Source organism: Sander lucioperca, chromosome 6 (genome assembly GCF_008315115.2).
Source record: "Sander lucioperca isolate FBNREF2018 chromosome 6, SLUC_FBN_1.2, whole genome shotgun sequence".
NCBI classification, from domain to species: Eukaryota; Metazoa; Chordata; class Actinopteri; order Perciformes; family Percidae; genus Sander; species Sander lucioperca.
Genome location: NC_050178.1, coordinates 24,219,151 through 24,234,935, shown reverse-complemented (window position 1 = coordinate 24,234,935; position 15,785 = coordinate 24,219,151). Strand labels below are relative to the sequence as shown.

Here is a 15,785-nt window from a genome sequence, read left to right as displayed (position 1 = left end):
TGCACACAACTACTATTATAAACAATGCCATTTGGCCATGGTTTAGGTAGAGACCTTTCTCTGCTCGTTGTTTTAAACTGAGGCTATGTTTACACGGAAACGATCTGAAGAGAAAACGCAAAAGTGGCGTTGCATTCTCACTTTTTATTCCGCGTTTAGACGAGAGTTTGGAGGGGAAATCTGCGGGCATATGGTGACGCAAAAGTGTGTGAATTTCGATGTAGTATGCACGCCAGGCGGGCACAGACCCTCCTCTGGCCGCTGCCACTCGCTCTCTCTCTTTCTCTTCATCTGTAACGTTGTCGCCTACGGATGGACGGACGGGTGGATGGACGGGTGGATGGATGGATGGATGGACGGGTGGATGGACGGATGGGTGGACGGGTGGATGGACGGATGGGTGGACGGGTGGATGGACGGATGGGTGGATGGGTGGACGGATGGATGGATGGACGGGTGAATGGATGGATGGGTGGGTGGACGGATGGATGGATGGACGGGTGAATGGGTGGGTGGGTGGATGGACGGGTGGACGGATGGGTGGATGGACGGGTGGACGGATGGGTGGATGGGTGGATGGATGGGTGGATGGATGGATGGATGGGTGGATGGGTGGATGGATGGGTGGGAAATAACGGTGTTGCAGCAGCAAAATATCAGACACAGCACACACACAGAGTAAACATTAAATAGGAAACAATATACATGAAATAATAGAATAATACACGAGCAATATTTAAAATATATACAATTTGGAAATAAAATGTCCAACTGTTTGACTAGTAATGATAGGATGTAGATAAACATATTGTGCAAGGTGCATTCAGTGCAGTTGTGATGTCTGAGTCTTATCACACTCAGTGATGTTAAAAAAAGTTTAATAGCCTACATATGGTCATCGAGCTATAACAACCGTTATCCACATTGTCAATCATTTAAATATTGAGCCATTACATTGAAAATCTTTTAGATAAAGGAGCCTATAATTTCTGTAGCCTACTCCGTAACAACAGACTACCTTGGAAATTGGAATTGGAAATTGATTTATTTGAAACAGGGACAATGCACAAATAAACATTAAACTTGTTAAAACAAGAGAATATGTCATGGGCCAGGTTATAGCAACAATTGCTAATTTCCACCTGTAGTCCCTGGGCAGGTATGACAAATTAAAAAACAATTAACAATTTTAAATATAAATTTCACAGGATTACAAATGACATGGTGTCCATAGTAATTAAAAACAGGCCATCAACCCACTCACTCTCTCTCTCCCCCCTCCCAGCACACACACTCAAACAATTCAGCAGCAGCTTAGGCACATTGGAGTACATGCAACTCTAGATACTTATTCATACAAGGACACACACACACACACACACACACACACACACACACACACACACACATAAATACAGTATCTTATTGGTGTGTGCAAACTTGTTTACTCAACAACCAACTCTTTGTTAGGCATGAGAAGGTGTGAGAATTTTTACATAAAATATGTTCCGTGGGAAGGGCATTCCACTGCCTCATGGCCACACATGAGAAGGAGGAACTCCCAAATTGGGTTTTACGTTGTGGGATGCTACACTGAAAAAATAAAAAACTTGAATCAACTTAAAAAAATTGAAGTAATCAATCACACGAAATAGTTGACATTGACTCAAAGTACATAATTTAATTTAGTTTAACCTGAAAAGTTTAACTCCCAGCAACCACTTTTTAAAGGTTGGGTCAAACTAATTATTTATACATCCGAGTAAGTTAATTATTTTAGGTTGTCTCAAATAAAAAACCACCAGTTGTCATTATTTCAAACGTATAGTAAATCAAATTCGAAAAAACTGATTTTAATACAATTTTGATCAATGACTACTCAGGACACTTTCCTTAAGAACACATTTATATTTATTGTTTAATAAATTGATTTACCAGGACATACATTTTATAATTCAGGTGTGAGCCTTACGGTAGAGATCCCTATGTCTGACACGACTGAAGCGCGGTGTCGCGACGTCATACATCCGTGGTTGATGCGCCACGCCCCTGACTGACAGCTGATTGGACGAACGCGTGTCGTGGGTTTGGCTTCTCGAGAATTTCAACAGATCTAATAAAAATGCTTAGATCAAATGAATAAATTCATTTTAATGTCCCTCTGCCAATTTATATTGTATCCATATAAAGAAAATGGATTCAACCATAAACATAAACTAGAACGTTTACTTTAAATGAAAAAACTAATAATTTTCAGCTATTTCAACGAGAAAATACACATTAAACGAACAACAGCAATGTTAGACTTTTTTCAGTGTACACTCCCCCCTTGTAACGCTTCGAGTAGTTCGCATTGTTATTTCGGAGTAGGGCTGAACGATTAATTGCATTTGCGATAATATCGCGATATGTTAAAATGCGATTTCCTAATCGCAAAGGCTGCGATTTGGTCACATGACTCACGAGAGCAAATCAGTCTGCACTCCGTAGAGAAAGCATCAACTAGCACGCTAATGCTACGCCGTACCTGGAGCTGATTTCTGTCATTCAAACAACTCTGAGTTGTAGTTTAAAACTTTTACAGCCATTTTAATAACATGAAGGGTTTTATTCTGGCTTGAGTCTATACATGCAGTTAATGGATACAGGCACGCAGAACTGAAGGCTCGGTTAGCAACGATTAGCTCTGATTAGCGGTTAGCTCCGGTTAGCGGTTAGCTCCGTTATAAAGATATGAGTGGAGGAGCTGCCACTGAGAGGGGTAACAACCAGACTCTGATTAATGACGTTCGGGGAGCTTTCACAGCAGCGTGGCCGCAGCGTTTCAACAGTTTTATTAGTACATTTACATGTACTAATAATCCGTGGGATTACAGTTAATCCCACAAGAACACCAGCAACTAGCTAACGTAACGATAGCCTCTCTGAACAAGAACACCAGCAACTAGCTAACGTAACGATAGCCTCTCTGAACAAGAACACCAGCAACATGCTAACGTAACGATAGCCTCTCTGAACAAGAACACCAGCAACATGCTAACGTAACGATAGCCTCTCTGAACAAGTGCACACGGCAGCACGCAACTTCACGAGGGGGAGGGGCTGGAGGCAGCTCCTCTCTGTGCACTGTAAAAAATTACACTGGTGTGTGTGTGTGTGTGTGTATATAGATATATACTATATTTTTACTTATTTAACTGTCTAGTGTGTAATTGTGTGTTCATACTATACGTTATTATATTCTTTGTTGAATAATACAGAAGACAAAGAGCTTAAAAAAATAATCGAATATGGAATCGCAATATTTGGGGAAAAAAATCGCAATTAGATTATTTTCAAAAATCGTTCAGCCCTATTTCGGAGCAGAGTGTTACAAACTTTTTCAGAGGGGGAGCAGTAGCACTGTATATGATTTTATGTAACCTGGACCTGGACGCCTTTTCCTCGTCTCTCTCCACACCGCTGTCTTCAAACGTTTGCGTTTTGACCCTTTAGACGGGAACGTGACGGTGGAGCATTTTTAAGATTTCCACTCTGGAGGGTGGTTTCACTTTTTTTTGCGTTTTTAAGCCCCAAAAATGCCATCGCTGTATAAACAAAAGGCACATCTGAACAACATTTTGTCATTTTCACGCGAAAAATGAGAAGGAAGTAATAAATAATAATTTATTTAATATGTCAACAGAATATATGCAAATTTCGTGTGATTCCGTGTGTATGAGAGAATTACATTTTCATGTGTGGATACCGTGATTTCGTCCGCATTTTCGGCATCACAGAAATCATAGGGCCCTGTATATAGACTGGTAGTAGTAGAGCCTGTTGGAGGCATTATTGTGAAGTTCACACTGAAACGGGAACCTGTTCCCATTTAAAACGAGACACATTTTGATCTTTCTTTTACCAATCACTTTTGATTTCTTCTACTATTGTTACAGATATATTTGTCTCTTTCTGCCCTTTTCAGTTCTCACTCAAAACGCACAAAACATAACTTTTTTTTTTAGCATACCTTCACAAAACATCTGTTTGTGAAGAAGTCTTTCTACATCCTAAAAGCATGAAAGATACAGAGAAGTACTCTCTTACTACTTACTACTCAATCAAGCTTTTGTGGCAGGCGATTCTACACTTTTGAACGGTATTTTATTTAATAAACATTTAGGGAAATATAAGTATTGGCTCGGACTCTGTATCTGCAGATTGCCAATATTAAAGGACGCGTATCGGGACATACCTAACACCTAATAACAGTCCACATCGAACTGTGGAACAGAGGCCTATGTGTGAAAGCTAAAAATACATTGTTTAAACAGATGGCGGAACCCAGCAGCGTGAAAGTCTCTCTCCCTCTCTCCCTCTAGTCTAACGAGCCTCAGTCCCTCTATTCTCAACAGTGGTAATATAACAGGTTTATCATACCCGTCATGACTTGCTTCCTTCAGCAGCTTTTGGATTGATTCATGTAATAAGGTGTGGAGCTGGCTGGCTGGCTGTGACCCTGTTTGTACAGCTGTGTACGCGCATAGACAGTATATAAGAATGGAGCACCAGGTCCCGTGTCTCTGGACGGAGACCAGTGAAGTCTCTTTCCCGGTGCATAATGATCGTCAGCTGAGACTACTACTATCTGTCTATTAACCAGTGAGTTTGTGTGCAGCGTCCAACCAAACTGGTGTCATGTGTCGACCTGCTGACTGGTTAAGTGGCTGTCGTTCCTGTTGGCTGCCAGCTGATGGTTTGCACTGTTTTTGGAGGCTGAGGGCAAATTAAAAGCCAACACAATTACATGACATTCGTTAGGCTGACACCAACGAGGGAGGGGACATGGAGAGGGAAAATGAGGAGGACAGAGCGATGAAGGGATGCAGTGTTTCCCAGAGAAATGAAATGCTGCTAGTGGGTGGAAGTGGTGCAGGAATGCTGCTGGTGGTGGAAATGGTCACAAGTGTAGATAATTTAAAAAAAAGAGAGAAATGATCTCCCTATTCCAGAATTATTTTCACATCCTTTTTAATTCAAGAAGCTTAAAAAACATCCTTTATTCTTTCCAAAATTAATTTTTTGTTTTGCTTGAGGGTGACAGCAAACACTCCAAGTCTTGTATTTCCGAGCCTTCTCACCAGCACTTGAACTCAGCAGACCTTTTCTTTGAGAGAGAGAGAGAGAGAGAGAGAGAGAGAGAGAGAGAGAGAGAGAGAGAGAGAGAGAGAGAGAGAGAGAGAGAGAGAGAGAGAGAGAGAGAGAGAGAGAGAGAGAGAGAGAGAGAGAGAGAGAGATCACAGGTCGGATTCTAACCCTGGACCTCTGCGTCGAGGCACAAGCCTCTCAGTATATGTGCGCCTGCTCTACCCACTGAGCCAACCTGGCCACCTCCACAGACCTTTTAAATTAATGCACATTGCCATGTGAGGATAATGTAATTTGTACATTTTATGTTTCATACAATCCTGAAATTATAGAAACGTGTTCTGTTAGCAGGGTACCCGCGGGGTCTTAAAACAGGCTAACAGCTTATTAGCTAGCCAAACACCGAGCGGTAACATCTGCAAAGATTGGATCTGTGAGTGCATTAATCTGCTCGGTGTACGTCTCTATAACAAACAGAGCAAGCAGCCGTCGGACTCTAACATCTGTTGATCCGTGCAGGACTTCACTGTGAGCGGACTGTTTAGAGACAACGTTAACGGTTATCTGCTACTGTAACAGAGCTGCAAGTTAACGCTGAACTGAGCTGTGTGTTTTCAGTGTTAAACACTGCTGCAGGTATTCATGCACGACTGTTGTTGGTGATTTTACAGAGGTGGAAGACTTCAGATCATGTATTGCAGTAAAAGTAGAAAAAACTGTGTTGTAGAGTTACAAGTCCTGCATTCAACATCGTCTTTAAGTAATAGTACCAAAAGTAAAAGTGCTCATTATGCAGTGTAATATATCTTATTTTATTATTATTATTTAGCCACTTGTACATCATTATTTCTAGGGTTTAAAATGTATACAGATTTGACATTTTCCCCTTGTACTTGTGTCGGAATGGGTATGAAGTTGGCATTGAATTTCATTTGAAATAGTATTAAAAAGGTCTTAAAAAGCCTTGGATTTAAGTTGGAGGATCCTGGGGGTACCCTGTGTTAGGTCGGTAGTAAAATGGTTATGTGGTTTTTAATGGGGATGGAGATTAATCACTAATGGCTGTAGTGGAGAAACGGGGATGAACGTGGAGGCAGAAACAGATGGATTGGAGAGCGAAGAAGGAAAGCAGGTCGGTCATATTTTGGATCGGGTCTAATCATGCTTGGGTCTATTTGGATTGGGGGGGGGGGGTCTGGCTGTTCTTTGATTTTTTTTTTTTTTTTTTTACACACACACCCACACACAGACACACACACACACACACACACACACACACACAGACACACACACAGACACACACACAGACACACACACAGACACACACACACACAGACACACACACAGACACACACACAGACACACACACACACACACACACACAGACACACACACACAGACACACAGACACACACACACACACACACACACACACACACACACAGACATAAAGACATACAGACACACACACACATACATACACACACAGACATACACACACACGCACACACACACACACACACACACACACATACATACATACACACACAGACACACACACACACACATATATATACACACACACACACACACACACACACACACACACACAGGAAATTGCAGCCAGTATTCATGGTTAGTGTGTCAGTAAGTCCACCAATCAGTGATCTGCTTTGTTGTGTCTACGTTTCAGAAAAGAGGATCAGGTAAACTGTCACTATTCACTCAGCATTTAAAAAAACATTGACTTGGTCTGTTGGTTCTTTCGTTTAGACGGCAACGGTGTTTTTGGGGCTTAAAAACACAAAAAAGTGAAACCACCCTCCAGAGTGGAAGTCTTAAAAACGCTCCACGTGTGTGTGTGTGTGTGTGTGTGTGTGTGTGTGTGTGGACTTGGTGGTGTTGTGTGTCAGTGCTTCACACCACCACCTAGCCGCCTGGCGTGCATACTACATTGAATTTCTCAAACTTTTGCGTCACCATATGCACGCAGATTTCCCCTTCCCATAATGCTTGTCTAAACGCGGAATAAGAAGAGAGAACGCAACGCCACTTTTGCGTTTTCTCTTCAGATCGTTTCCGTCTAAACATAGAGCCCCAGACTCAACGGTGTGTCTGTACGGCTGCTGGTGTAACCGGGGCTTCACAGTCAGCTGGGATTACTGCAGGGTGAGAAAACGACTGTCTGCTGATAGATGATGTCCCCTCAGAGTTTATATTTAGCCGGCCCTCTTACTCTGGGTTTGTACAGACTCAGAGTTGCTTAATTTCCTCAACCACCACAGTTTGATGAAAGAGACTTCCTGTATGATTCGTGCTGTGAAGTTTAGGGGTTTAAAATTTAGTTTGAAAGATAAAACTCTGGCTGAGATCAGACAACAACCTGTAACTGACAGAAATATACTGCTGGCTCCTCTGAAGACCTAGTGGAAGGAAAATGAGCTTTGATTTAAAGTGCTCATATTATGCTCATTTTCAGGTTCATAATTGTGTTTTAGAGGTTGTACCAGAACAGGTTTACATGGTTTAATTTTCAAAAAACACCATATTTTAGTTGTACTGCACATTGCTGCAGCTCCTCTTTTCACCCTGTGTTCAGGTCTCTGTTTTAGCTACAGAGTGAGACCTCTCACTGCTGTAACATCTTTGTTGGCAGTCGCACATGATCAGTAGCTAGGTAAGACCACATGCTCAGTAGCTAGGTAAGACCACATGCTCAGTAGCTAGGTAAGATCACATGATCAGTAGCTAGGTAAGATCACATGATCAGTAGCTAGGTAAGGACTACATGAGCTAGCTAGCTGTTTCTCCCACTTCAGTAGTACAAGGCAGGATTAGCCGGGAGACTTCTTCTAAACGAGGGCGCACTTCCAACTTTGCGTGGAATAATACGTTTGTGCACATTTATTGCGGAACATGACTTGTCATTCGCAATTTTGCAGCCAATGGTCACCTTGTGTAGAAAACTAGCAGAAGACAAAATGTTAACTAGCCTGTCGGTTTCAAATCAACATGCGAGTTACATGAACACTCATGGCATCTCGTGGTATATTTATATTACATTATTTACGTATTTCAGTTACAATTTTAACGTACAGTACAGCTGTAATACTTGAAAAGAAATGGTGCCATTGAAGATAAGTCCACGTGCAGTTTCTCTCCATTTTCCTCATTTTTGTTAACACTGAAATAGCAATCATATCTAAGGTGATTAATCTTACATGGAAAGGGGAGTAACATTACTGTACTGTCATTCCCGACCGCACTTGAATGCAGCTTTATATCACGGAGAAAGTGAGAAAGAAAAGAGACCGAACGACTGTGCTTTGTTGTTTGGCAAACACTGAGCTGGACACAAACTCCTGGGCTGCCCTCATAGCGTGTTAAAAGTTGTTGTGGTACCGATAGAGGCAGTGATGTTTCCTGTTTACTGTACTGGACTCGTTCACCACTTCAAAACCACCATGACACCGGTCACATTGGCCTACAAGGCCACGGCAGCGTGACATCAGGTTGACTCGGTCTCAACTTTTCACCGCAGGCTGCTGTGGTTTTTTCTGGCTCCCCCCGTGGCATTCCCAGCCACCCACGCAACAGTACTACCCCGTCTTTTATATAGACCTTAGTGGTCCTCTAATACTGTATCTGAAGTCTCTTTTATATAGACCTTAGTGGTCCCCTAATACTGTATCTGAAGTCTCTTTATATAGACCTTAGTGGTCCCCTAATACTGTATCTGAAGTCTCTTTATATAGGCCTTAGTGGTCCCCTGATACTGTATCTGAAGTCTAAAGTCTGAAACTAAACTTGATGACGTGTGTGTGTGTGTGTGTGTGTGTGTGACGCTACCATATGTGAGGTGTGTGTGTGTGTGAGAGCCAAATGTGAGGTATGTGACGTGTGTGTGTGAGCCATATGTGAGGTATGTGACGCATACACTGTATGTGTTGTTGCTGGGTGAAAAGCTCTATAGTTAGGTCCCTCCCTCCCTGTCTCCAGGTTACCATGGGGACAGGAGGTAACTGTGCATGTGTGTGTGTGTGTGTGTGTGTGTGTGTGTGTGTGTGTGTGTGTGTGTGTGTGTGTGTGAATCATGATCTGTGAATTGGTAGCTTTTCGTAGCACACTGCAGTCGGATAAACAGCGAAGTCAACCGGTCCGTCCATCTCTCTCTCCCTCTCGGTCCTTCCTCTCTTCAGTGTTTAGTCGGTGTCTCTCTCTGGTAAATGGACAGTGGTTTTCAGTCATGGTGGAGCGACAGACAGACAGACAGGCCTCCAGATCAGATCGCTAACTGTCTGTGTGTGTGTATATACCTGTCTGTGTTTTTGCTTTACATTGCTTTGTGTTACATTTCTGTTTGAATGTTAGCTTTTAATGCTTGTTTGTCTGTGTGTGTCTCTCTCTCTCTGTGTGTCTCTCTCTCTCTCTGTGTGTCTCTCTCTCTCTGTGTGTCTCTCTCTCTCTCTCTCTCTCTCTCTCTGTGTGTGTCTCTCTCTCTCTCTCTGTGTGTGTCTCTCTCTCTCTCTGTGTGTGTCTCTCTCTCTCTCTCTGTGTGTGTCTCTCTCTCTCTCTGTGTGTGTCTCTCTCTCTCTCTGTGTGTGTCTCTCTCTCTCTCTGTGTGTGTCTCTCTCTCTCTCTGTGTGTCTCTCTCTCTCTCTGTGTGTCTCTCTCTCTCTCTCTCTCTCTCTCTCTGTGTGTGTCTCTCTCTCTCTCTCTGTGTGTGTCTCTCTCTCTCTCTGTGTGTGTCTCTCTCTCTCTCTGTGTCTCTCTCTCTCTCTCTGTGTGTCTCTCTCTCTCTCTCTCTCTCTCTCTCTCTCTCTCTCTCTCTGTGTGTGTGTATATATACCTGTCTGTGTTTTTGCTTTACATTGCTTTGTGTTACATTTCTGTTTGAATGTTAGCTTTTAATGCTTGTTTGTCTGTACATGTGCAGGTTTTTGCCGTGTGTGAGTGTGTGTCTCTCTCTCTCTGTGAGTGTGAGTGTGTGTGTGTGTGTGTGTGTGTGTGTGTGAGAGATGAAATGTGAATGAGTTGATTTCATTCTTGCTGATCGATTCTTTCACTGTCGTGGTGGTTGTTTTCGCCCTCATGGATTTGCGCTATGTGACTGTCTAAGTGCTTTTAAATGATGTGAACTGTTGCTGTATTGTTGGTATCGTTGTATATTTCTGGGCTGTAGAACTACAGCATAGCCTCAAGATTTGAACTACTAGTCCCATAGCCCTAAGTACTGACAGAAGGAGAGTAGTGATGAGTTCATGGTGAATCAAGTGCAGCACTGCAACAACACCAAGAATCTGAAAGCATTTACTTCTCAAACTGTTTAATTATTAAACATCAGGGCTCCAGACTTAACTTATTTTTACTAGCAGCACTAGCTTAAGCCTGGTTCCCACGGGACGATTTTAAAATTGTCGGCCAATTTTCCAATCCTGAGAGACTCCACACACGGCGATAAAACATCACCGTCTAACAGTTTTGGTCGTACAGCGTGTGGTGCGCAGCACACGGCAAAATCAACGATCACACACAAACCGATCTGACTCCTCAGCATTCCCAGGTCAGACGGGAAATCTCGCATAATCCCTCGAGATCAAACGTGACTTCAGAGTAAACAATCATGGCAGACGAAGAGGATGCAGTGGCGATAGTTTGTAGTTTGAGTTTGTAGTTTGAAAAGGCGATGGTCAAAGAAGTGGAGACAACGCGAGCATGGACTATACTTGCTCTACTTATCTCCGACGTCCACCGGACTTTCTGGTGCGCCGTGCCGCCGGCTGTTTTGATGTTGTTTCCCGGTGCTTTCCTCGCCGCCTCGTCACCTCTCTTTCTGATTGGCTACACGCCACAGTCCACAGGCTGCGTGCTCGTTTGTCCCCGGGGGACACCACACACGAGGAGAAATCGGGCCTAAACAATCCAACATGTTGGATATCCCCGATTTGAGATGGGAGCGGTCCCGACGTCCTTCAGAGCAGACGAGAGCAGTCTTAACACACCACACACGGCAGGAACATCTGATCAGATTATTTTACCATAATCGGAGCATCCTTAAGATTGTCAGAAGGGGGGAATCGGGGCTAAAATCGGCCTAATTATCCTGCCGTGTGAAACCAGGCTTAAGTTTCCATCCACTTGTCAATCGAATTATCTGAAGTTCGGTAAAAAAACTCATGTGAATAAAGCCGGTGAAAGTGTGTTTCCATCCAACGGCTTTAAAGGCAAGGCAGCTTTATTCGTAGAGCACATTTCAGCAACAGGGGAATTCAAAGTGCTTTACATGAAAACAGATAAAAAAATTAAAAACGGATAAAATACAAGAATAAAAGTTACAGTGCAGAATAAGAAATTAAACATTGAAGAGCAGTTAAAACAGTTAAATATATAAAAGCAGATAAAATAGGAATTTCTAGCGAATAAAAACCTGTTGCGTAATGACGTCACATGCTGTTTTGCGGTCAAATTGGTATATCGTATTGATTTGGGACATTTTAAGATGTTTCCGTTCATTTTCGCACTGAATCAACAACATTCAAGCTAATGTTTGCGAACAAAGTTTTGCTACAACATGGATGGCGCCATCTACCATCAAATGATCAATACTGCACCAGTTGTAACAGTGCTTATTAAATGTGCCAGCTGATAGCGACAGATCACGCTATAATAAGACAACAACGACGCTATCAACACGTTGCTATGGTGATGCAGATGTAGTAAATGCCCGACGACAGCGGAGGCGGCCTGTGGTGTGGGAACGACAGCGTTTTGCTCGTAAATTAAATTCAAAAAGTCTCTCGTCTCCTCGTTGGTCCACTTCCATCTGTCTTTGTTGACGCCTGCCGTGTGTGAAACAGAGAGGAAATACTGGAAACGAACTACAACTTCTTCTTCTTCTTCGTTTTGTGGCGGGTTGCAACCATAAAATGACCTAAAACTTAATCGCAATTCATTATTTATTCTGCAAATGACGTTTCCAGCAGCGTTTGTCGCATAAGCCGTATATCGATCAAGATAAAATCCGATGAGACCGAACGTATTTCCTTTGAGTCGATATTCATGAAATTCAATCGAATTTTACTGTTTCCATAAGGCATTTTTCATTCGATATCCCTTAATTCGGATAAAAACATGTGGATGGAAACATAGCTACTGTAGCCCCTAACTAAAAAATTGTAGGGGCACAAGCAGAAAATTTAGGGGCGCACACCTTAAAGGAGAATTCCGGTGGATTTCAACCCGTAGCTCTGTTGTTTGTAAATGTGGAGTGCTGTCAGTAGTGAGAAAAACTAAACCAATCAGTGCTGCCTACACCGTGTTATCCTCCTGCTAGAGTTAGCACCCAGGAGGCTGAAACAGGGCAGGTTTTAAACGTGTATTCAGTAGGGCTGCCACCTCTTAGTCGATTAGTCGACTAATCGGTCGTTTTGGTCTTAGTCGACTAAGATTTCTTTAGTTGATGAGTCATTTTTTATGCTTATTCATGCTTAATTACTCATTTCCAATAAACTTATGAGCACATTTCTGGTAAACACAAGATTTAAGTAAGTAAGTAAGTAAACTTTATTTATATAGCACCTATCACAGACAGAGTCACAAAGTGCTTTACATGCAGCAAGTTTAACAATTTAAAAAACATCATACAAACATAAAAACAATGATAGCTCAGTCAAGTGAAAGCTTGTCTGAATAGGAGTGTCTTCAGCTGTTTTGTAAAATAAACGATAGAATCGGTCACACGCAGCGACAGGGGCAGGGCATTACACAATCTGGGAGCAACTGCTTAAAGTGGTGCTTTTGCAGGATTAATTGTGGAGAAACTCAGTTTTACAGATGGTTAATTAACTACATTTATATTGTGCTTTTCTAGTCTTAACCACCTCTCAAAGAGCACAGCTCTGTCGATTACATCAACTAATCGATTAATCCACAAAATCATATAAGTGTTAGTCGACTAAGAATTTCTTTAGTCGAGGACAGCCCTAGTTTTTAGCCTCTAAACATGTTGGAGATGTCGTTACAAGTGCCTCCCCATGTGCAGTGATTCCTTCTGAGTGAACACAGTGAATCTGACTGCAGTAGATGTGACAGAAAGGCATCAAAGTTGTGCTAATTCAGCTCTGTTTAGTTCTGGTGTTGAGACGGCAAGACGAGTGCTTAGGGACCGTCTACAAACTACAACACCGTAAAGAGATGCAACAAAAATATGTATTAATGTAATGATTAAATAATGTAGTGTCTCCAAACTTACCTCAATTATAACGCGTCTCCTGCTAGTTGTACTACAGCACTTACTTTAAAAATAAGCATATGCCTATTTTAAAAAATATTTTTGTATCTCTTTTCGGTGTTGTAGTTTGTAGACGGTCCCTAAGCACTCGTCTTGCTTGATTTGAGCTTTTTATTTTAGCGTGGGATACCCCCCGAAACCCCAAAACCGGATTACTGATAAGGTTGGGGGAAATCGGTTCTGCTCTCGCTACCTGAGAAATTAGGGAGGGAGATTTCCATAGAGGAAAACACGGTAATCAAACCTGTCTGTCTGTCTGTCTGTCTGTCTGTCTGTCTGTCTGTCTGTCTGTCTCTGTCTTTCTCACTCACTCACTCTCTCTGTCTCTCTCTCTCTCTCTCTCTCTCTCTCTCTCTCTCTCTCTCTCTCTGTCTCTCTCTCTCTCTCTCTCTCTTTCTCACTCACTCTCTCTCTCTCTCTCTCTCTCTCTCTCTCTCTCTCTCTCTCTCTCTCTCTCTCTTTCTCACTCACTCTCTCTGTCTCTCTCTCTCTCTCTCTCTCTCTCTTTCTCACTCACTCTCTCTGTCTCTCTCTGTCTCTCTCTCTCTTTCTCACTCACTCTCTGTCTCTCTCTCTCTCTCTCTCTCTCTCTCTCTTTCTCTCTCTCTCTCTCTCTCTCTCTCTTTCTCACTCACTCTCTCTGTCTCTCTCTGTCTCTCTCTCTCTTTCTCACTCTCTCTCTCTATCTCTCTCTCTTTCTTTCTCACTCACTCTCTCTGTCTCTCTCTCTCTTTCTCACTCACTCTCTCTGTCTCTCTCTCTCTCTCTCTCTCTCTCTCTTTCTCACTCACTCACTCTCTCTTTCTCACTCACTCTCTCTGTCTCTCTCTCTCTCTCTCTCTCTCTCTGTCTCTCTCTCTCCCTCTCTTTCTCACTTACTCTCTCTTTCTCACTCACTCTCTCTGTCTCTCTCTCTGTCTCTCTCTCTCTCTCTCTCTCTCTCTCTCTCTCTCTCTCTCTCTCTCTCTCTCTCTCTCTCTTTCTCACTCACTCTCTCTGTCTCTCGGCCTCTGTCTCTCTGCCAATAAGCACGTTTTTCTCCCATCCCAGAATATTGTGTGGACTTGCCAGACCTTCCTCCGCAGCGGTGTGTGTGTGTGTGTGTGTGTGTGTGTGTGTGTGTGTGTGACTAATTAACCATTAACTGAGAAGCAGGCAACAGAGTACCAGTTCACCCGTCCAGGACGCTTGGACATAGTTTTCGCGCTCTGTGTCCACGGCCAACTGCAGACTTGTACCTATTTTGCAGCCACGATGTTCCATGCATTGTCTTGGACCCATGCAGCCACTGTCCTGGAACTGTTTGCACATCTGCGCAACTGGTAAATGTCTGCAGCTGTCCGTGGAGCATATGTCCGAGCCTGTCTCCACTGGATCCACCTGTGAGGTTGCCAGCTGTGTGTCTGCCTGGCATACTCTGTGTGTAGTAGGGGTGCAAGATATATCAACTCAATATTGTTATCGCAATATATGGAAAGTGCAATAAGTATGTAATATTTATTTTGTGGAGCACTGCGTCCTGTCCTTTGGCTGTGTGGCTTAGTTGTTTGATTTAGAGCTTGAAACGCTGTAATGATGTTTCATTGGCCAGTTACCGTGCCACATGCACGTTAGTGCACGTCAGCGCACGGGCCACTACGTGACAAACCCTATGGAGCGTACCACGTGTGCATATTTCGACAGAGTGACAGTGTGAGTGAAGAAATAGATAAAGACAACAAAACGGAACGACTCAGAGAAGAGAAAGAAAAGTTGTGTCCTGTTCTCTTTATATATTTATACTGTCCAACCAGTAGAACATGTCCTGTCCTGTAGACATGGTCCTTATTTATATATTTATACTGTCCAACCAGTAGAACATGTCCTGTCCTGTAGACATGGTCCTTATTTATATATTTATACTGTCCAACCAGTAGAACATGTCCTGTCCTGTAGACATGGTCCTTATTTATATATTTATACTGTCCAACCAGTAGAACATGTCCTGTCCTGTAGACATGGTCCTTATTTATATATTTATACTGTCCAACCAGTAGAACATGTCCTGTTCTGTAGACATGGTCCTTATTTATATATTTATACTGTCCATGGCTGCTGTCATATGGCATACAGTTAGCACTAGTATGATGTATAGAGTTTGAAAAATATTGACGGCTGTGAAGGGAACTGCAGCTGAATGTTCACGCTCATCCTGTATCATATTTTGTCTATCCCTTCAAGTCAGTGTCCTAAATAATTTCGAACTTGACTCTACTTCATTTCAACGATTATTACAGTCTGTCTGTCTTTTGTGTGACACTGATGTATTGATTTCTTTACATGGTCCTCATCTGCTGTGCTTGTTTGTGTCAGTTCTACCTGCAGG

The 15,785-nt window shown here is 42.7% G+C and overlaps 1 protein-coding gene across 10 annotated transcripts in view; it reads left to right on the top strand.

Annotated features, from left to right (window-relative positions):
• slmapa (sarcolemma associated protein a) overlaps positions 1-15,785 on the top strand; it is a 108,440-nt gene that overhangs the window by 16,377 nt on the left and 76,278 nt on the right. For all 10 annotated transcript variants that reach the window (XM_036001823.1, XM_036001820.1, XM_036001822.1 and 7 more), the window contains one exon: positions 15,773-15,785. This exon is cut by the window's right edge and continues 135 nt beyond it. In XM_036001823.1, coding sequence (XP_035857716.1) covers positions 15,773-15,785 — 13 coding nt within the window. The remainder of the gene's footprint in view (positions 1-15,772) is intronic.